At 50.1% G+C, this 21,221-nt stretch overlaps 7 protein-coding genes across 7 annotated transcripts; 1 reads left to right on the top strand and 6 right to left on the bottom strand.

The window, feature by feature from the left end:
- Window positions 1–614: 614 nt before the first annotated feature.
- On the bottom strand, window positions 615–1,589 carry LTR84_002368 (uncharacterized protein; the record flags this gene model as incomplete). The annotated part of the gene is made up of 1 exon (XM_064845979.1): window positions 615–1,589. The coding sequence occupies one exon, from the start codon at window positions 1,587–1,589 to the stop codon at window positions 615–617; it is 975 nt and encodes a 324-aa protein (XP_064706204.1).
- A 439-nt stretch (window positions 1,590–2,028) lies between these two features.
- On the bottom strand, window positions 2,029–2,542 carry LTR84_002367 (uncharacterized protein; the record flags this gene model as incomplete). The annotated part of the gene is made up of 2 exons (XM_064845978.1): window positions 2,029–2,455; window positions 2,508–2,542. The coding sequence occupies 2 exons, from the start codon at window positions 2,540–2,542 to the stop codon at window positions 2,029–2,031; spliced, it is 462 nt and encodes a 153-aa protein (XP_064706203.1).
- Window positions 2,543–3,397: 855 nt separating this feature from the next.
- On the bottom strand, window positions 3,398–4,823 carry LTR84_002366 (uncharacterized protein; the record flags this gene model as incomplete). Its single annotated transcript, XM_064845977.1, has 3 exons — window positions 3,398–4,597; window positions 4,652–4,708; window positions 4,764–4,823. The coding sequence occupies 3 exons, from the start codon at window positions 4,821–4,823 to the stop codon at window positions 3,398–3,400; spliced, it is 1,317 nt and encodes a 438-aa protein (XP_064706202.1).
- A 651-nt stretch (window positions 4,824–5,474) lies between these two features.
- LTR84_002365 (uncharacterized protein) lies at window positions 5,475–6,086 on the bottom strand (the record flags this gene model as incomplete). The annotated part of the gene is made up of 1 exon (XM_064845976.1): window positions 5,475–6,086. One exon carries the CDS (start codon window positions 6,084–6,086, stop codon window positions 5,475–5,477), a length of 612 nt encoding a protein of 203 aa, XP_064706201.1.
- Window positions 6,087–6,862: 776 nt separating this feature from the next.
- Window positions 6,863–8,479, bottom strand: LTR84_002364 (uncharacterized protein; the record flags this gene model as incomplete). Its single annotated transcript, XM_064845975.1, has 2 exons — window positions 6,863–8,257; window positions 8,312–8,479. The coding sequence occupies 2 exons, from the start codon at window positions 8,477–8,479 to the stop codon at window positions 6,863–6,865; spliced, it is 1,563 nt and encodes a 520-aa protein (XP_064706200.1).
- A 1,986-nt stretch (window positions 8,480–10,465) lies between these two features.
- LTR84_002363 (uncharacterized protein) lies at window positions 10,466–11,301 on the bottom strand (the record flags this gene model as incomplete). Its single annotated transcript, XM_064845974.1, has 2 exons — window positions 10,466–11,118; window positions 11,169–11,301. 2 exons carry the CDS (start codon window positions 11,299–11,301, stop codon window positions 10,466–10,468), a joined length of 786 nt encoding a protein of 261 aa, XP_064706199.1.
- Window positions 11,302–15,969: 4,668 nt separating this feature from the next.
- Window positions 15,970–20,568, top strand: LTR84_002362 (uncharacterized protein; the record flags this gene model as incomplete). The annotated part of the gene is made up of 1 exon (XM_064845973.1): window positions 15,970–20,568. One exon carries the CDS (start codon window positions 15,970–15,972, stop codon window positions 20,566–20,568), a length of 4,599 nt encoding a protein of 1,532 aa, XP_064706198.1.
- Window positions 20,569–21,221: the final 653 nt, after the last annotated feature.

Raw genomic sequence — 21,221 nt, 5'->3', positions numbered from 1 at the left:
AGTGGAAGCAATTCTGTGCGCCGAGGGGCATGCTTCATTCAAGCTTCGAGACGGTATTATTTATCTAAGAGATGGTTTATCCTGATAGTACCGGCATCGGATTCATTAATGCTGTTCATGTTGCTTGATCCTTACGGTAGAACGCATGCGTGTGGAGCACGATACCTGTCACTGAGGTGAACACAGCGCGAGTATGATGGCGCATATAGGCACTGCAGCACCTATGACGAGAGATCGCGATTCCTGGTGGAATACAACACACTCGGCTGAAGAAATGCGGCACAGACAATTATCGTTGACCAGCGTGTCGAACTGCGTGTGGACGCCTTCGCAAAAGGTGTTGATCCAAGGATGGCCATGACGGTGCATTATCTGTTCATCTCTGAGTGCCATGTGACACACCTGCGTGGGTGTGATTCGAGGGTCGTCAGGCTCAATCTTTTATGGATGATATAGATCAATGTGTAAGAATGTTGCTGATGCATTTAAGCACTGCTCGGATAGTGGGATTTGTTCGTTGGTGGGATTGGTTGTTGGAAGCTGGAGCAGCAGGTATCATGCATGAGAGGAAACACATCATGCTTGTCCCTCAGGGGTCGAATGCAGGGACCTGATCAGCCTAGAACCTTCAATCCACCCTTCGTCTTTGGCTGTTTCTTGTTGACACCTCCATGCTCAACCTTTCCATGACCACCTTTGCCTTTACCCTTGTGGTTGTTCTGTTTCTGTGTAGCTGGACGAACATCGTTGACAGCCTTTTTCACCACGATCGGGTGACTGCCTACATACTTTCCGTTCTGCTCTCTCGCAGCCCGAAAATAGTCATCGCCATCAGCGAAACTCACGAAACCATAACCCTTGGATTTTGTGGTGCGCTTGTCTCGGATCACTCGTGCTTTCTGAACTGATGGGTATGGTGAGAAGGCTTTGAGAAGAGATTCATCCGTGACTTCGCCTGCAAGATTCCCTACGAATATGCGGAAATGGGCAGGATCCCATTCGAGTAGAGTGTTGTCAGTCCAAGTTGTTCCGCCTCCCGACCGCTGGACTGTCTTGGACGCCGTCTCAGCATTGTGAAGTGGCTCTGTCTTTGAAGTATTAGCAGCAGGTACTGTGGATGTGGTGGGTGGTCGGGTTGTAGTCGCAGAACTCGCTCCGTTGTCTCTGCTCATGTAAGCGCTCTGCCATTGCTGGACTTGTGCCTCATAGTCAGGGTCGTAGCCTGGAGGGTAAGCACCCGATGAAGTCGTTTCAGAGGTAGGAACGAAAGGGTTCCGGATCTGAGGTGCTGCTGAGTATGAATTGTCATATTGAGGTTGAGCAGAGTAGCTAGGTTGTGTTTGAGTGTAGGCACTCGGAGGGCTGTAGTTTGTGATGGGCGCAGCAGAGTATTGTGCTGGACTGTTGGTTCGATATGAGGTGGCCGCTGCGACTGATCGCGGTGCAAAGGCAGTAAATGCCGGTTTCGTCCCACCACTTGGCTTGAAAGAAGGCGCAGGACTGACCGCAGAAGGGGGCGGTCGGGCAGGAAGTGAAGCTGGCGGTTGTGTTGTGGAGGATTTCAAACCTGGAGGGGCGGGATATGACATGATGAATGTTTGTTCCTGGATGGAAAAGTTGTTGGTTCACTTGAACGTACCAGGTTGCCTTTTCAGGGCTACTAAGAAGTATGTGCTACTTCTCTCCTTCCAAGACCGACAATGAGGGTTCGTGTTGAATTTGTCGACTGTATTCGTGGTGGATGAAAGAAGTAGTTGTCTTGGATCGCAGCCTCGGCGAGTACTCGTAAGTTGACTGAACATGAAAATGCCTGGGATGACCAAAGCGGAAGGTTTGCCTCAGCATACTCACGTGACATGAGAGAACGCGCCGGGGATTTTGGAGATAGATATCTACATAGCCACCCACTTTTGCAAGGCCTCGTCTTTAACAAGTGGAAATGGAAGGTTCGGGGAAAGTGTGCCATATTCAGAAGGATCTCTCTCTGAGATCCATTCCATGCATGAGAGAAATCACTCCCATATCATATCAGAGCAAGCCCATAGCAACGTAGATCGACAAGCCTATCAAGGCGAACTGCCCAATCCAGAAGGCACCACCAATCGTCCGACCTTTACCCTTTCCCTGCTCATCCTGACCGCTACCATACACGTAACCGTAAGCGTAGAGGATTCTACCGAGGAGCCAGATACCACCCAACCAAAGAGTTGCTCGAGGGTGGAAAAGCCCACAAAAGAGCATGCACAGCATGGATTGTGGCATGTTCTCGAGTAGGTTGGCATGCGCTCGTTGAGCGCAATTGAAACGGTAGGCTACTGGTAATGCCTTCATTTGTTGTGGTGTGGCATAGGCATTCGGATATGCCACGCCAGCGGGTTTGCGGAACGTCGAAACGAGGATGCCTTGCGCGAAGGACAGAATTGGCGTCAAGCCGAGTGCAATCAGCACGACGTAGCTGTGATTGTTAAGAGACTGGGGCAGGGACGACAATGGGACTCGGAACTCACCCATAGCCCTCTGGCACTGTTATCGTGTAAACCATGTTGTGCGGTCGTTCTCCTCTTTGCGAAACGGGAACTTAAGCTGGGAGAAATCGATAAACAGTTGCTGGAGCGTATATGATGGCGTTCAATCGGTAGTTCACAATTGTTGCATCAGCTTTTGAAATGAACTTCGAGTTGAGTGTGAAAAAAGGTCTCAAACATTTCAATGACGCCACGTGTTTCAAGCCGAGGTCATCAACCCTAATAAATGCAGCTCCCCGGAGCCTTGGTGGGTAGCGTGCATCCTCCTCGATCACTCACTCAGGATTTTCGAGCCTCATTACTCAAGAAACTTACGTTGTAAACTTGGTGCTTTCGTGTACTGCGGGTTCATAATTGGGTCATAGGTGTAGTTTCATGCATATCAGGGATTGGTGAAAGGTGATGCAAGTTTTGTGCTACTACCTAACATCACAGCCAGTCAACCAATCTGGATACCTGGGTAGCCTAGACTATCAGAACACCGAGATTATTTGGGACAAGGCTTCGTCTTATATGTTTCGAGCTGCAGATCAAGATCCCTGTCAGCATATGATTACTATTCGTGGAAGCGAGTCAACATGGCGCAATTGGGGCGCCTGATTACATGAGTCAGCTAGAAAACCACATCGATCAACAGGATCGCCTTGGAGATGAAGAGAATATTGCTATTGTTCCTGCTAGGCCACAGTCTATCCTCAGCAACTCAAGCTAATCACCTACCAGCACATTTGAAAGTGCATGGAAAGATATTTTTGTCTATCAAACCACAACTGTGAACGTGATGAAAAAGGATATTCCTTAAAGCCGTAAAACATGTGCTGTGCTGTGCTCTATCGTCTGATTTCGGTTTGGCTTGAATAGTCTCAGTTGATTTACATGATGACTTCGTTAGTGACATCACGCTTCAACTCCTTGTATGGGAGGCAGATACAGTTCTGAACACGAACTTCATCACTGACACCGACCTCCTTGCCCAAAATGGTGATACTCTGAACCTTGACTCCGTTCTTGATGACACTGGTGTTGTGTGTGGTGACGGGAAGAGGGGTTCCTTCGACTCTGGCCCATGCACCGACACGGCTGTTCCAGCCCACAATGGCGTAGAGAACACAGGCGTCGTGCTTGATCTCGGCTTCGTCGAGGACGATAGACTCCTTGATTCGAGCACCAGCTCCGATCACTACCTTCGGACCAATGGAGACGTTGGGACCAAGCTTCGCGGTAGGGTCGACGGTCGCCGTGGGGTGGATGAAGACTGGTGGCACGATGGTAGCAGATGGCTTCGCAAGTTCTTCTGACTGTTGTTGGAAGGCCTTTGCCAGGTAGAGGGCGTTGGCTGGCACTGCAGATCCAGCGGTCTTGATTTGTCGCCAAAAGTCTTTGGTCTCGTATACGTAAAAGCGGTTGGTGTCGGCCAGGTCGGAGAGGATGTCCTGTTCTAGACGGATAATTTCGTTCTTTCCACCATCCTCATCAGAATCTGCAACGAAGGAAGACTCAAGATTCTCGGATGAAGGGTATGAAATCATACGTGGTCGTTCGGTGCGGCGCTTGATGGCGCTCTTGATGGATGGGAAGATGGCATCAGTAGCGAAGAGATAGACACCACAATTGATCAGGTTTGAAATGTGACTCTCGGGCTTTTCCACATAATGCAACACACGGTTAGTGTGAGGGTCGGGAACAATACAACCAAATTGATTGGCCGCATCATTGCTGACCCGTGTACCGAGAATGAGAGCATCTGCGTCTTTGGTGTCGAAGAGGTCGAGCATGTTGCTCAGAGGGAATGAACAACAGACATCCGAGTTCAGGACAAAGAATCTATCGGGCTTTCCCTTGAGGATGGCATCTCGGAAGTGATAGAGACCACCAGCCGTGCCAAGAGCCTGATATTCACGGAGATATTGGATCTTGATCTTGGGGAATTCTTTGGAGGAGTCCTTGATCAAGTCCCGGAAAACGTTTTCTTCGTAATAGCCGATGAAAATGACTTCCTTGATCTCTGGGACCTTGGAAATCGCCTTCAGGCAGTGCCAGACAATTGGGTGCCCTGCGACATCAAAAAGTGGCTGAGGATGACCGTTAGAAAAAGATTGAAACAATAGAATATCGATCAACCATACCTTTGGGATATCCAGACTCAACGGTCGGAATCGGGTGCCACGAGACGGTCCACCAACCTTCATAGATGTCAGTCTCTCTCATGTCGATTAACTATCTGGTCATGTGCCCTACCAATATCACGGCCTTTGTGACCGGGTTTGATGGCTTGTTGCGATGAGGAACCTTCAACATATTGGCTGAACCTTGACAGGAAAATTCGCTAATAGCACAAATAGAAGTTTGACAGAAGGTAATTGAGAAAAGAGAAGCTCAATGTATGTTGAGACTTTTTGACATCTAAGGAGTGAATAAACTTGGGGCCACGGTTCACATCGAGCACGTTCACCGTTCACCGCTCTCGGAACCCGTGACCAAGCCAGTGGCTGAATTCTGTGTGACGGTCAGATACCTCACCGGAAGGGCGGAAATCATGTCATTTGAGGTCAAATGACAGACCAATTTCCCAGTTCTGGCCTCCAGCTGCCAAAATCAAGCCGCCTCCAAAAACAAAATCTTTATCAGTGGGACTAACCTCCTTCTGGAAGACGGATCGATCCATTCTCTCCTTTTCGATGGCGTAAACGCTGGCCAGAACATCTGGGTGTTTTTACTCCAGCCTTTTCAGCACGTGGTTCACATCGAGGATACACATCGACAGCAACCTTGGAACCCTCCAGGAATAAAATATATTACACAAGTTGTGAAATGGGCGAGACACCTTCATTAAATATCATATTTCAACCAAGAATGCCTTGATGTCAAGAAATGCGTCCTGCCCTACTGATTCACATCCCAATAGCACTGGTGAGTACTACCATGACAATGCTTCCACTGGAACATCATTTACACTCTCTCCTTCTCAATATCCTCCTTGGACAATTCACGGTGCACGCCCGTCTGAGCCACACTGCCGGTCAGGGCGGCCGTGCCCACTTCCTTCATGAATCCCAGGGTCGAGGTCTCCTTCTTCCAATACACAATATAATTACTCTGCACCTCGATCAAACTCATGCGTGGATCCTTCCACGTCCCATCGTGCACACCGTCCTTCAAGTCTCCAAACCACGCCGAGATGGTTGGAGAATATAGCTCCTTGATCCGGGGATCCTCATTCGACGCCGTCGTCGCTTTGCCGCTGATGGAGATCCAATCCTGGGTCTTGGTGTCTTGGATCGTGATCTGCACCTCCTTGTTTTTCTCCAGGTCCTCGAATTTCCGCGAATGCTTGTTCGCGAGAAACAGGATGTCGGGCCCGGATCGACGGGCAATGGCCATGGAGCGCCCGACGGGTCCGACGCCGTCACGGTAGGTGCTTAGCATGCTGATTTTCTTGCCGTCGATCAGCTCGTACAGTTCTTTCCACTGCACGTCTTTGGGTGTCGAGTTGTCATATTGCTTGGCGACCGATGGGTCGGTCTTGGAGTTGACTTCTTTGGCGGAGAGGCTCTCGGGCATGTTGGCGGAGGGTGATGAGTGGAAAGGTCTTCTGTCACTTGTTTTGGTGTTGGAGATTGTCCGGAATGTTATTCTCGATGAATTGCTACTTGAGTAGCGTGCGATGGATTGACTTGGTACTGCTCTTGAACAAATTCTTTGGAAGGTGACGAGGGAGGACATCTTTTGGACAAGCTCGACCGTGATGTGGTACGTAGATTTATCTACCTCTTCTGTTGAAGGACATGATATGAAGTCATTAATATCTTAGGTCATTCTGCATGGAATGACGATGGAACAATAAGGAAATGGTTGGGCTGAGGCTGCGGCTTGAGTACACCATGATTCATTGCTCTCTAGGCACATCGGCTCGGCATGAAACCATTCCGACGCCGTGCCCTTAAGGGTCGTTGCTGGCATTTACGGGTCACGTTCACTCTCAATGAATGGAAAATAGATCCTGAATATAGTGGTGACGACAGGTGGAAGGGTTACTCTATGCCAAGACCACTTCCATCCTAGTCGTAATGGTTGATGAATCGAAGCGGGATTCTCTTCCGGATACGCCCTTGTTTACAGTTCGCCTTCGAGCCAGAAGGGGGGTTATCGCGAGGTTCGTTGACCGCTAGCACTACCCCTTGATTGAACGCAAGGGTCAATCCGTCACAACAACAGGACAAGAAAAGCTGATTTGGCTTGAACGATTCATGTTCTATCTAGTTGGAATACATATCTTCGCACCTCTACGCAAACATGAGCCTAGCTATTTCCAAAACACAAAATCATTTTAATCTTCTTCATCGACCACCAATCTGACCCTTTGCCACTGGTCGGATCCAACACACGGCCAGATTCATTCCGATCATCATCGTTCCAATGATCCAGAACGACTTGGCGTAGTTGGTATAATTATATCGGAACACAATGGCATAGATGATGCCGCCAAAGTTTCCTGTTGCTCCAGTCATGCCGGAGACCACTCCATTAGCTTGAGGATTGACATGTGGCACCAATGCGAAGTTGGCTCCGTTGCCTGCCTCCAGGAAGAACGCCATGCCAGCGATGAGGCCAAACATGGTGTTGGTGTTATGAGGATCAAGGACACCGATGGTGATCAGGAAGATGCCAGTGATGACACCCAAAGTGTGTATCCAGATCTTCTTGACCCACACATTGGGGAAGCGCTTGTAGAGGAGGTCGGCAATGATGCCACCCGAGGGTCGGAAAATCACATTCAGCAGACCGAACATTGCGGCCCATCGACCAGACGTGGTCTGACCCAACGACTTGAAGTTCTTTTGATAGTAGGTGCCCAAGATAGAGTTGATGGCAAGTTCTGCACCAAAGGAGTTGAAGTAGCAAAATGCCAAGACTAGCGTCTGTGGTGCAAACATGACTTTGAGCACATCCTTCACAGTCGGCTTGACCACCACTTCTCCTCGAGCCGTGTCAAGCATTTGTTGATCCGTGAGCTGTGCTTCATGGTCGGTGAACTCGGTAGGTTTTCGTTCTCCCGTGGCATCGTATTGGACCTTCTCTCCTTTCTCCGGGCGCTCGACCGGAGATGCCGAGCCAGAACTTGATACTGGCTTGTCCATGAGACCTCCTTGAGGAGCATCCACCAACGTCGCCTGTATTCCATGACTGGCAAGGTTTGACTGCACCACTGTATGTCGCTCGCTCCACTTGCCATCCGGGGTGTCGTCACAAAGCAACAGCAGACAGGATGCCACAAACAGAATCATGATGCCAGGAACAACAAAAGTGATCCTCCATGCAACATGAGGACTTACTCCTCTTCTCACAATACTATCGAAGATCGAGGGCATGAGAAAATATGTTACTCCGCCACCGGAGTTCCCGAGGCCCCCGGTAAACGCATTGGCTGTGCCGACGATATTCTTGTCGAAAAAGCCGGTGGACCATACCTGGCAGGGGACGAAACTTCCTCCGAGGATGCCGACGAAGAATCGGACTGCAAAGAGCTGACCACGAGTGTAGGCAGTGCCAGCTAGGAAGGTTGGGATGGCACCAATGAAAAGGCAGCCAGCAAAGGTATATCGTGGCCCAAATCTATCGCAGCAAGGGCCGGCGATCAATCGAACAAGAAGGGTGGCACAAAGTGCAATGATGTTCGAGTTTGCCACATCGATCTTGGTAAGCTTGAGGTCCGCCTGAATGGTGTCGTGCAACTGGAGAAGCATAAGTATGGGAATCTAGTGGAAAGGAATGGTTGAGTGGCTTACCAATGGTGGAAATGCATACCATGACCAGAACGCAATGAAGAATCCGAACCAGGAGAAGAAGAACACACGTCCATACTTGTTAATCGGATTCAAGAAAGGGATAGCCCTTGCCTTGTGTGTAATTGGGTTGACTTCAGGCGCCTTGAAAGGAAGACGGAAGTCGACCATGTTGTATCAAAGTGAGGGGAGTGGACTTGATCTCAAATTGGCGGCAATAGCCAAAGACCAGCCTCAAGACTGATTAAATGAAGTAGGAGGAGATACTCTCTCACAGATTTCTTCGTTGAATGGCCTGGATATCTGAAATTGAGACAAGAGAAGCAGGGAACTGGCCGTATTCATATATGGACAGTCTGCGATAGGTGCCGAATGGTGATCTTCAAGTTCTTGATATGACGATGGAATGCTTTCTCCGGGGATAACCAAGTATCCAAATCGAGACCAGTGTTGGGCCGAATCAGCAAGTCCGCGGTCGATCTGATACAGAGATCTTGATTGTGTCAGCGAATCAAGATGGTCAATATGCAAGCCACCTCTAGCTCTGGCGTAGCCTTCACTGATAACAAGACGGTCGTTGGGGTTTGGCTTGTGCCAGTACAAGGTGCGAGTGATTTTTTGAGATCTCCGAGGTGAAGGGGCAGACTCTTCTCTGCACAACTGTCGATCAGAACGCTTTGGGCGTTGTTCGATATGATTGTCAAGATCCACAGGCTGATTGCTTTTTGTCTGTAGTGTATATAAATGTCGCGAAGTGCGTTTCCGCTGATGATACACTGAGGCTTGTCTAATTGTCAATAGCTCTGGAAAGCCAAATGGGTTATGCTGATTGTCCGGATGAGGTACGAGAATGTCTCCAAGATGCAGCCACCGTCTGGTGAACCTACGGAGGCACGATATTGGCGATACTGAACAAGCTCATTAGAGATCGCACAAGCATGGTTTTGGTGGGCTGGATCTCGCTACACCCCAGATTCCAGGTAGCGAGCCCCAGGCGTTGACGCTTGACAAATGCTTGGAAACCGATAACGAAAAAGAAAAGAGCACAACAGTAGCCAACACTTTGGTAAGAATCGCTGCCATCACCCCTAAGACGAGGAGTGGTTGCGGTCTGGTTGGACGAGGCTTATCAGCGCCATGTGAGATTCGGAAATTGTGGAGCCGCCTTATCAGTCCCTCAACAACGGCAAGCAGGCCTAGGCCAAATCAGCGCTGTCTGCATGCTGGGATCGGATGTTTTGTTGATAAGGCTCTGTTCTTAAATATCCAGACTATCATTTGTCCTCATGTTTCACGTCTCCGCGGAGACCTTTCATGGATATGTGGCTCTTCAAGACTTTTGTGTTCTTGTCCACCTCCATAAGGCTGGTTGAGCCTTTGACAGATCGGCACACACCAAGGTAGTATAGGTTCGAATGCTGGTGCAGATACCTTCTAGGAAAAACTTGATTCAGGATCAAGATCCTGGTCCGGATCGCGAACAAGTTGATCAACTACAGCACAGCATGAAGAAGGCTTCTTATGAAGGTTTCCTTCGAAGCTCCTAAGTCGTTTTTTCAAGATCCCTTGGCAATCGGGATGACTCAGCCAACGTTGAAATAATGCTTGGAGCGATATCAGAGATGATGGAAAGCCAGGTCCCGTCCTTAATGATAGTATGGTTACCTAGATTCGCACACAAAGTGCCTCGGACTAGAGGATGGTACATCCCAAATCTATAGATCATTGACTCGCTAATCTCATAGAATATTCTTCAATGGTCCTTTTCAACCCTCCCTCTTTGGTCAACAAAGAACGCACAGAGGCAGATGTATTCCTGATTATAAGTTCAACTACATCATCAAGACTCCTACCGAACCCTCCATATAATCCACGCTCCGTGTTGATCTTTGATCTTGATAACGATATAACCTTTGCATTGTTTTACATGAACCAAGCCGCGGCCCGTCCTCCTCAACATCGCAGCACGAGAGGCTCGTTCGAATGATTGGTGTGGGCAAGAAATTTTGTGGAACAATGTGATTATAAGCAAGATACTTTTCGACCGTCCCCTTCTGAGATTGGAACGATGGAAACCCAAGCAGCCGACCTTCTTCGTAAACCCGCCCGTACCAGTTGTTTTCGTGAAATAGAATACAATTGCTGTTATAGTAGAATTCAAGTGGCGAACTTCTTCTTCCTCGCCTCTGCGGCAAGTCGATCGCCATCCGATGAAAAGGCGCCAGTCGGCTTCGTGACACCCACAGGACGATCACCTTGTCGTCTTCGCGAGTTGTCACGGCCACCTCGTCCGCGGAACCTGCCGCCTCGCCCTCGGCCATGGCCTCCAAATCCTCTCCTTAGACCCGCATCATCCAGTGTAGACGCTTCATCGGTACGTCCTCGTTTACGCGAACCACGCTCCCGCTCTGTGGGCAATGCTTCATCCAGTTTGCCCATGGCTGTTTGACCGGTCCCGAAGCGCTTGGCACGTTCAAGATTCTTTTCGGTCTCTTTATCTGCTTCTTCTGCCCCTGTGGCTTCCGTGCCATTTGCGGCTGCATTTGCAGTGCCGAATCTTTCAGCACGCGCCTTGCGCTTCGCCATCTCCGCATCCACCTCTGATGTGGGGAGGTGTAGAGCATACGCGGCGCTTGTAGCCAGGGCGGTGTCGGTGTTTGCTGAGGGCGACGCTGCCGCATCGGCTTGTGTTGTCGCAGGAGCTGGCTCGGTTGAATCTTCCACTGCTTGCACTGGGGCCTCAGCGACAGGTTCTGGTGCAGACGTAGGCTGTTCTTGTGGTGCAGCTACATTCTCAGATGCTGCGACTTCTAAACGAAGGCGTTAGAAGCTTTCAGGGCTAAGGGGGCGGGTAACATACCGGTTTGCTCAACAGTAGCATCAGCCTCATTCAATCGCGCGATGAGTTCAGCCTTCTTGCCAGAATGCGGCAGACTACGAGACTTCAGGATCTCCTGTAGGTCGGCTACCGTCTTCTTCGCATAGTCCACCATGGTCAACCGATCTCCTTTTGTCGCGCAAAGTGAGAATGAGCCTAAGAGATAAATGAAATCGTTGAGAATATGATAAGCTGGCCTCTGCGTTGATTCTGGGTCGGAGGGTCCAGGCCAAGGCTGTCTGAGATCAAGGGAGAATGATTGAGTGCAGTGACCCAATGTTGACATTGCATTCAGGAAGTGTTGCGCATTTGGAAACAAGGCTGCGGTTGATTTCTCTAGCGCAGTTTCTACGGTTGAGGTTTAGGAGACGAGACGCCGTACTTAGTCATCAATCTTCGTGTTCGTTCAATTTCTCTAATCCGATAGCCAGAAGTATCACTTCATCTATTGACAGTCTCGATACTTGCGAGATAGCTCTCCATGCCGTCGGACACCTATGCTCAGCAATTCCTCGGTATGTATGACCAAGCTGAGACTCGAGATTTAGCTTGAAATTTTCCTCACCACTTATGCAGTGGCTGGGTTTCAATTCTGATCTCGAGACACAATATCTGATGTGGAAAAGTCTATCGTTGTAGAAGGCGCCCTCCTCAGTCAAGTCTTCTACTGGACGCACGCTCCGCAAAGATGCGGCGGACCAGATAGCCACGGCCTTGTGTCCTGGGAAAGTCATTCGCAACACGGCTGGAAGATGAAATCATCGCGCGAAGTACATGACCACCAGGTCGGTAATTTTGGACGCAAAGAGTCCATTATTGATGTCCTTGGCGCATTCGCAACTCGGCATTGGCCACGAGGAGTGCATACCTGAGCAGGCCTTGGTGCTGGCTTGGTCACAAAGTCATAACTTTTATCCTGCCGTCTTCATCCAGACAATGCTATGCCGATCAGCCAGCCACAGATCACGGATCGAAAAAGATCCTGCTTCCTCGATTAGCGAGCCAAACCCTGGCGGCGTGGATGCAAGGCTGGTATAATGAACCGATCAAATATGATCGCCAGAGTTCTGACATAGTACCCAGTAGTCGAAGTTGGGATTGTAGACATTGTATGGGTCCACGTAGGTATCTCTTCAGCTTGGATGGAAGGAATTTGCATGCCACAAATAGAGCCACGATTGGCTCACGGATGGTTCGATATGGCCAAGAAACTATCTATAATTCTTTTTACATCCTGATGACGGTCGACCAACACGATGGATACCGTAATCCGCTAAAAAGATGCCTAGGGCCCTCCAACGGCATAGACAATTCTCAGGAATGCCATCGTTATCCAATTGCGGAATGCCCTAAATGACATAAACGGCAGTGCGTGGTGGTTGAGTCTTGTGGCGTTCTTCGGGGACGGCTGGATCTCGCGGCCATGAAGACGGCTCAGCCGCAGAGACTTGACTAATACTAGTGTGCCAGACTTGCACCACCAAAATCTACTCGCAAGATTCCAAGGCTGGATTCGAAAGAGACGGAGTCTACAAAACACGAGATGGGCTAGGAGAAATATTTAGCTTCCGGCTGTTGTACGTATTACTCCTTCCGGCTCATGGAGTGTGGTGTGAGGTCTCGAAAGCAGTAGCACACGAAGAAAAGACGGAATGGGATATAGTACATCTTCTCTTCGATCCAAGTCTGGACCTTGACTGGATGTCAACTGTTCCCACCAGAGCCCGCATGAGTCAAGGATCTGAGATTTCTACCCCATAGGCTACATTGGAGTGTCAAATAAGGACATACCAGACATAAGGCTTACGCTAGAATGCCAGAGCGTTTCATGAAAGGCTATGGCTTGCAGCTTGAGTGTCATGCAGAGCTATCAATCCTGCTTGTCGCGATCGTGGTCAGTCATCAACAAGTCCAATTCGGGTGGTTGTAGAATGCCAAATATCCACTGGAGAGGGTTTGTAGATGGTGGGAGCAACGAATCGGATCAGAAGATGCACGCCATCTTGCGGTGTTTTGTTGCTGAGAGTACCTTCCCAGTAAATGGCGTTCCTAGGAGGTGTTTCATAGACAGAGTTGAAGAGGAGATTGAGGATGTTATAGACAGGCTACGTAAGCCACATCACGTTCACACAAGAGCCACCATGTTTCAGGGACGAGGGTCGACGGTGAGATCAAAGCTCCCGGATTCTCAGTCTCTTGCTGACTCACCAACAGGCTTTCTTCGCGGTTGGTTTCATCATCCGCCAGACCATCAGATGATCGCGTAAAGCTGTTGTACTGTGCAGAGCCCGGTGGGACCAGTGTCATAGGATGCTGGGCTTCCATGCTTCCAGGAGGGTGTGAAGCCAACGTTATTCCGGAGAATTAGTTTTGGGATGAAATCCTTGATTTGGCAATTGATTGGCTGAGGTCTTGAAGACGATGGATGGATGGACAAGCAGCCCTGGTATCATATCAAGGCACATCAAGGCATTTTGGCCATGATACACACCTGATTGGCCATTTGGAAAATAAAAGGAAAGAAAATCCATCTGACGCGGAACGCAACCTTCGCTTGAGGGGAAGGTCAAGGTGGGGAACCAAGGTGGGTGACTTGCATGTGCATGTTATCAAACTGTGATGAAATGTGCTCGACGATGTGATGGTAATGGAGAAACGACGCTGCTGCAGTGTTTGTGGGAATCACCAAGAAGAGCTCGCGTTTCACATGGTTAGAGTTGATGAAGAAAAGGTGAGCAGATCCAAGTTGGGTAGCGACCGAAAGGTACACCTATGTCTCTCGCAAGTCAAACCTGATCTCGTGTCTATCCACGGGGCCGAGGGCCACAGACAACCTCGACGTGATCCGTGCTCAGGCCACAACCCCCTCCAGGCCTCGAGGGAGTTATCTGTTTGGTGGCATTATCCTTTGCAAGTGCAACTTTAGTTAAGAAAAGAAACCACGTCGGATCCTCATGGTACTCGTACGGATACTGCGTGTGTGGCGTTGCCTGCCTTGTGCTCGTACTTTGAATGCTCCGTAGCCCCTCCGGCGGTGGCGAAACCGCCCTGCTGGGGCTGACGACTTAGTGGGGAAGGGCGAGGCCTATGAGGTGCTTTGGGGGGCCGTCAAGTAGGCGTCCGACGCTTGAAGCAAGGAGGGCCGTCCCTTTAATCGCGGGCCCCGAAGTACCCAGAGTGTGCCTAGCATCCATTAATCGCCAGTTCTTGCTCTTAGGGGTCCACTGGGCGTGGATACACCTCACTTCGGTCAAGGAACGACTGGCTCTCCATCGTTCTTCCATCCATCTTCGTTCACTTTAGCACCCTTTTTCAATTCTGCAATTCCTAGCACAGTCAAGGGCTGCCTGGCGTTTGGATCATCCTGATCTGATTTTCCGCCATCTCAGCTGCCCCTGCAAGCATACTCCCAAATTCACCATCTTCATCAATACGATGTCACCAGTCATTTTACCGGCCAGCCTAGTCTCCTCCCATGGTCAACTTTAACCGAAGTACTCGGTAGATCAACTTCAGACCATCGTGGCCCACAGCTTGCCACCAGGGATCGAACATGATCCTTCTCGCAGCTTGAGGCGATGCTCAACTCCTGCCTATCGTGCGGCTTTACCGGGATATCCCATTGAGATTGGCTTGCAATATCTCCCACCTGACCGACAGATCTGTATCATTCTGCCTTACTTCTGCAACAGATCAGGCCAATGTCTGGCGCCTCCGCTTTGCGTCCGTCATTGCCCGTGGAGCTCTCGACTTGTTAGTATCAAAAGCCAGACCCCACGAGGCAATGGCCCTTTGTATGACCGGGCGAAGCAAGAAGTCAGCTGGCTACCCTAGCTTCCCGTTCCCAGCTTGGGGAACGGGAGTATCCTCGATTCCTCAACAACATGGCCCATCTCAGAAAAATGGAGCCCGTCTTGGTACCAATACCTGCCAAACTTACGAGACATGACTGACTCCGGACTGGAAGACGTTTGAGTTCAGCACTGAATACGAATTATGCGCGGCACTAAGCGCCCCGCCAGCAAGGAGCTTACTCCTCTACGGAGTGCTATCCACCAAGCCATGAGGATGCTATTCCCTGTGTTCTCTTTGCAAATGGTCCCCCAGATCTTTTGCTGTGCCGCAGCCTTTGCCATGATACCCATTTCAGACTAGCTGGACCTGTTATCCTGCTCGTTACAAGATTCCCTGTTGGATCCATCCGCTTCCATACCACTGGTACCAATCGCCCAAAGGCAAGGCGGTTATTAACGCAGAAATATTTGCCTCTTTCCTGTTTTTCCCTCTTGCCTTCTCTGAATTTACTGGCAGCGTCTGCAGGTCTACGCGTCCTTCAACAACAGATCAGGCAGACCTGCAGTGTCACGTGCGGGCTCCGCAGTTGCTATTTTCGCCCTACTCGGCCATTCCGACAGACTGTGGCGCATGGCTATCCTTCCACCATCTGCAGTTAACCTACCGATTTTGACTCACTATCTGTGCTCTTCAACCACCATCATTGACATATGCTCATAATTTGGTCTCGGGTATTGATGATTTTGTGCGACATATCGAAACTTGAACTCCTACTTACAGTCATCACCCACACAACAATAAGGGCTTGTGTGGGAAGCGGACGTCGGATTCTTGAAGACTAGTTCCCCGCATCACACCCGCTGAAAGCCAGGAAATAATACTACTGCGCCACCAATTCAATGTCCACGAAGCGGAATGTGTACTAATTGTCGTTCAAATCTACTCGATTCAGGGAGGCCGGCAAGGAGGATTGTTGCCCGTCGTGGAAATGTCACACAGAACCCCAACATATATTACCCAAACTAGTGGTTCGAGAAGCAGAGATGCTACCGTTCCACGAGCCGTCAAGTCACAAGCATCTAGACAAAATGATGGCAAGAGTCCTACTACCAGGCTTGGTGGAGGCACTATGTCGCAGCTATCACCACCTGCAAATGACTTGCCTGGGACTTCTGACCGAAGAGCGCGTCTAAAATCAAGTCGTGTCCCAACGACTTCCGTCAGATCTCCGAACCTGAAATCCACTGCAATTCCTAGGACTATTTCTTCCTCCACAGCTCCGTCCAAACCAGCCCTAGCGTACGGGCCGACGTCTCAGGAAGTACCACTGGTTATGGACTCGGCTTCATACGCATGGGAGGGCAACGCAGATGCAAATCTCAGAAGGCCCGTCCGGCCATCGGACCTTTCGAGAGATGGAAGATCACCCCTAGATAGCCACCTCGAAGCCATCTTCGGCACTGCCAGCACTCGTCAGGTTGACCTGCCTCCACGACTGATACCTGAATTGCAAGCTCTTGCTGCTTCCTCAGCGCGGCATCAAGATTACTATACAAAGTCATCGAGTTCAATTAGCAGCCCGTCAACACAATTCTCTAATACCCCAAGTCCTTGGAGTGTATCTACAACCACCACCACACCTACTTCATGGTCTTCGACATCCCCAGGTATCGTGCAACAAGTCACCATGAAAACTTCCAGTCAAAGATCTCAGACTGTCCCCTTTCCAGCTACCAAGCGCGAAAAATTACCCAAAATGCCCGCTCTACCTGAGACATACTCGTCAATTACCCCAAGCCAATCATCGACCAGCGTTCAGGACAAGACTCTGAAGAAATCTTCCAGCAAGAAACGAACACCGCTCAACTCACCCGCCCCAACACCACCTCCTCGTACCTCTTCAGCCAAACAAGCCCTGAGCAGAAGCAGTAGTAAAAGTGATAATATGCCTCGCCGTCTTAACTTTGAACCAACCACGTCTGCTTCAGATCCTGATCAGAGCACTCTCATTACCCATGGAAACTCGGATCCACACGTCTTTGGTGACTACCCACTTCAGAGCTCAGTTACCAGAGCACACAACGAACTACAGCATTCCTTGGGTGTTGCTCCGCCCCGACCAAGTCGCCAAGGAGTCATGGGGCTGGAATACAGCAGGCCGGTCATAGTAAACACGCACAGAGCTGGGTTCTCTAACCGGCATAGAGAGCTTCTAGATACAGGGGATGAAGCCCCTGTACAGTCCACCGAGCCTATCCAAAGAAGTAACCACAGCACGCCGGTATTGCGTCCCACAACGCCTGGAGAGTCAGATTTACCGGTCCAGAGTTCGCCTGGTCGACTGGGAAAGTTCTCCCGCCTGGGTATCTTCGGTCGCAGAGGGAAATCACCAGCAAACGAGACCGACAAGAGTCCACGTAAACTGCAACGGCGAGGGCCTGTGGCAGGAACAGGGCACGAAGGCTATGGCAAATACAGCAGAAGAGGACGAAAGACTTCACAAGATGGCCCCTCCGCCCCTTCCTCAGCCAACAACAGCGAGAGTGAGAGATCTGTCAGCAGTACGAGAAGAATACCACTTGGTGCTAGTCAGCGCAAAGATAGTCAAATCAGCAATCGTGCTAAAAGAGGTAGTCAGTCTGACATCGATGAATTTGCTGTCCCTCGACTCAAGCCGGTTACCATGATGGGCGGGTCAGGTGGCAGTTTGTCAAACAACTCTGGAGGCCATCTGGAAGCCCATCTCACCAATCCAAATGCCTCCTCAAGTGTTGTGCACATGAAATTGGATACACCCTCACAGTCACAACTATCTATAGAACGATATGCTTCGGAATACGAACCTAATCCGGTCAACCACGTTCCAAAAGGACAGGGGAAGATCCCTTCTCTCGCAGTGCGACGATCGCAACGCTTTCGTGGCGAAACAGACAATTTCAATCTTCCGACCCCCATTCGAACTGAAGCCCTCTCGGCAGCCATATACGTTGACAGCCATGACACCCCACAATCTTCTGCAATTGCAGGGTCCACTTCCACCCCGAGCACAGCCACTGAGCATAACCGAATTGAAACAAGCCATAAGTCCGCCGAGAAAAAGGCTCGAAAACATCGATGGAACATCTTCCGGCGAAAGGACGTTGCCGAGCCAGGGCCAGAGCGGTATGTACCTATTGTATCTTCAGCTTCGCCCGAAGAACTTTCTGTCAGTGTCTCAACCATCCCTATGTCACGGCCTCCGATGCCCTACTATGCAATGATGGACTCCGAAAGCGAAATATACACAGCTGGAAATGTGGGAGAGTTCCTGTCCGAAGTCGTGGAATCTCCCAGCACAAGTCCTTACGTGGGAACTCATGGTCCAGACGAGGATCAGGTAAGACGATGGGAAGAGGAAGTCCTGATCCCAGTTGTACCGGTATCCCCACTGCGATCTTTTGAAAGATCGCCTCCTCCAGTACCCCTGAAAAGTCCGACTGAGCAGCTACATGTTCAGATCAGCGAGAAGCCACAGAAGCAACCTCGACTTGCTCGTGTTGGAAGAATACCACCCGTCGTCTCGCGTCAAGAGAGGCAGCATAAACCAAGCCGAGCGTCGTTCTCTCAACCTTTTGCCCGACCAGTTCTCCCAGACTCTCCTGATATGCAACCGGATGCTTCTGCTATCGATTTAGCAATTCAAATGGAGCCAGAGATGGGCACATCCTTCCATGATCCATTAGCAGCGTTCGGTCCGGCGAGTGGCGAGACAGAGTTTCTACGCTTTCCATCACGGCAGAACTCAGAGTTGTCAAGTTCCAGTACATCAGAAGGGACTTCAAGTATGCTCAGACCAACGTTGATGCCAGGATTGGGAGAAAACCAAGCTCCGTATCGACCAGAAATATACGAACCTACCAGCCCTAGTCTTGACGAAATATGGAACGAATATGACGACTTTATTGATCATGTCATGTCACCCTCTCAAGTCCGGAAGAGCAACAAATTCTTGACCACACAAGAAGGCTTTGAAGATTATGTCAAATCAACAGGCCTAACCCTCCCAACAAAGGCATTCCCTCTTTCGAAGAAGGGAAAAGAGATAAAGAGTGCAGCCCAATCCAATCATGAACTCAAACGGACCGTCTTCATGCCAGCTCTGGTGACATCTGCGACTCCCCCCGTCGTTTTTCCAGCTCCAACTTTGTCAGAACGCTCAGTTGGTGAGGATATCCGGTTGCGCCGGTCCAGGATCGCATTAGCTTTACACTCGTCAATGGAACCGATTTCTCCGTTCTCGATCAGAGATCTGATCAGCGAATATGGCTCCTATCAACGGGAAAGTAGTGGATTTTCTGAGCGATTGAGCAGTTCAACAGCTGAACGATCGACAGAGCAGTTGACACTAAGTACCAGTAATACGGAAATTCCAACCGAACACAATCATCAGGAGAACGTTGCATTGCTGGATGTGATGGAGAGAGGCAAAGATCCAGCAGCCCAGTCAGAGCTCCACTATGCGTCTTTGATGGTGGCGAAGTGGTTGTCCTTTGGGCGGGTACTGTTCTCCCCTGCGCATGATGAGATCGAGCGACAGACCGAGCGTCATGTCCTGGTCATTGATGGGCTGGGTAATGAAGACTGGTCAATCTACTGTGCCGTTACGTATGAAGATCAAAAGGCGTTGATCCACAATTTGAAAGAAAAGGTGACCGGCAAGGCATCAAAGGAGAGCAAAGCACCCACCAATGCCCCGAACAACCACCGCCGAGCAGAAGTGGCAAGCTTTTATGAGAAATTCCCCTTCCCGCCGGGGTTTTTCTCTGCTGTTGTTCTCCGATTTCCTCCAGCAATGGCCGAGGCCAAGATGAAAAACATCATCGCCGAGAGCCGAAGAGTGCTCTTACCCGGGGGCTATCTGGAGCTGATGCTGCTTGACCTGGATATTGTTAACATGGGTGTACAAACTCGACGAGCGGTACGGGAATTGAAGTTCAAGATGACAACGGCAGATCAACAGATTAGCCTGCGACCCATCATTGATAACGTGCAGGGAGTTCTTGGAGCCCGTGGATTCTCCAACATCAGCAGATGCGTAGTGGGAGTACCGGTGGCAGGGCGTCCGAATGGGTCTGTTGACTCTTCCTCTTCTTCACGTTCGAGTAAGGGGTCAGATGGGATCCCTCATCGTGGGTCTGGGGATCTGAGAGCAGCCAATGCCTCCCCACGTATGGTATTTGGAGGTCGACGAGGACACAACTTGTCACTCAATGACCTGATTGCGGATCACTCGGACAATGCGGATGCCAAGATTAGCAAGATTGTGTCGACAACTGCCAGGCGATGGTGGCAACACTGCTTCGAGGCTGCCGTGATTTCGGATGGCAATCTTGCGACCAGTATCTTTGCGGACAAAACCGTGCTGAGTGAATGCAAGGCACGAGGATCCAGCTTCAAAATGCTGATTGCATACGCCCAGAGGCCGAATCTGGACAACAGTTCGATCCGACGAAGGACCATGAGCGAACCAACGGTTTCAACCATGGCCACGATCGGATCACACCGGTCGCCTCCATCTACATACCCTGGAGCGCGCACACCGCGTTAAGGAGGTAGGAGTGTATGAGATGATCTTACGACACACGAATAATGGATTTGTTTTTGTTTTACGAATGTTTGACACGATACCCCTCTCACCGAATGAAGCATCATGATCGAAAGCGATTGTCTTTTGAAGCGATCATTTATCTGGAGCGAAAAAAAAAGTATCAGGATGCATTTGAAGCAGGATTAAAGACAGGCTGGCCAAATAGTCCAGAGAGGGCGCGAGCCCAATATGCTAACAGATAGATACCCTCACGGATGAGAAGGCTGCGGGCAGCCCATCGTTGAAGTGAGTAGTCGTAATTAGACAGATGTAATCTGAGATATCATATTTAACCCTGTTATGAAGATAGCGCATGTAACAAGCCAAGATAGCCACCGATTCTGTCTGGACTCTGAGTGGCAGCGGGCATCAGTGTCGGTGGGGGGCCGAGGGGCTGCTTAAGGCGGCATTAGGGGTGTTACTGTGCACAACCTGGATTGTCAGGGCAAGGGACAGTGAAGTGATCTAATAACCCAAGTGACTTGACTTGATGTGAACCCTTTTTGTTTCAGCACGACTCTTCGCGTCTGAAACAAACACGATATATATATTTAGATATCACTTCATGAAAGGCACGTTGCTGTGGTCGCTCCTTTGCCGCCCAGGGGAATTGA

This window comes from Exophiala bonariae, assembly GCF_035927105.1.
Source record: "Exophiala bonariae strain CCFEE 5792 chromosome Unknown scaffold_13, whole genome shotgun sequence".
In the NCBI taxonomy this organism is placed as follows: Eukaryota; Fungi; Ascomycota; class Eurotiomycetes; order Chaetothyriales; family Herpotrichiellaceae; genus Exophiala; species Exophiala bonariae.
Note: the sequence above shows the minus strand (reverse complement) of the source record. Positions and strands in the feature narration are given on the sequence as shown.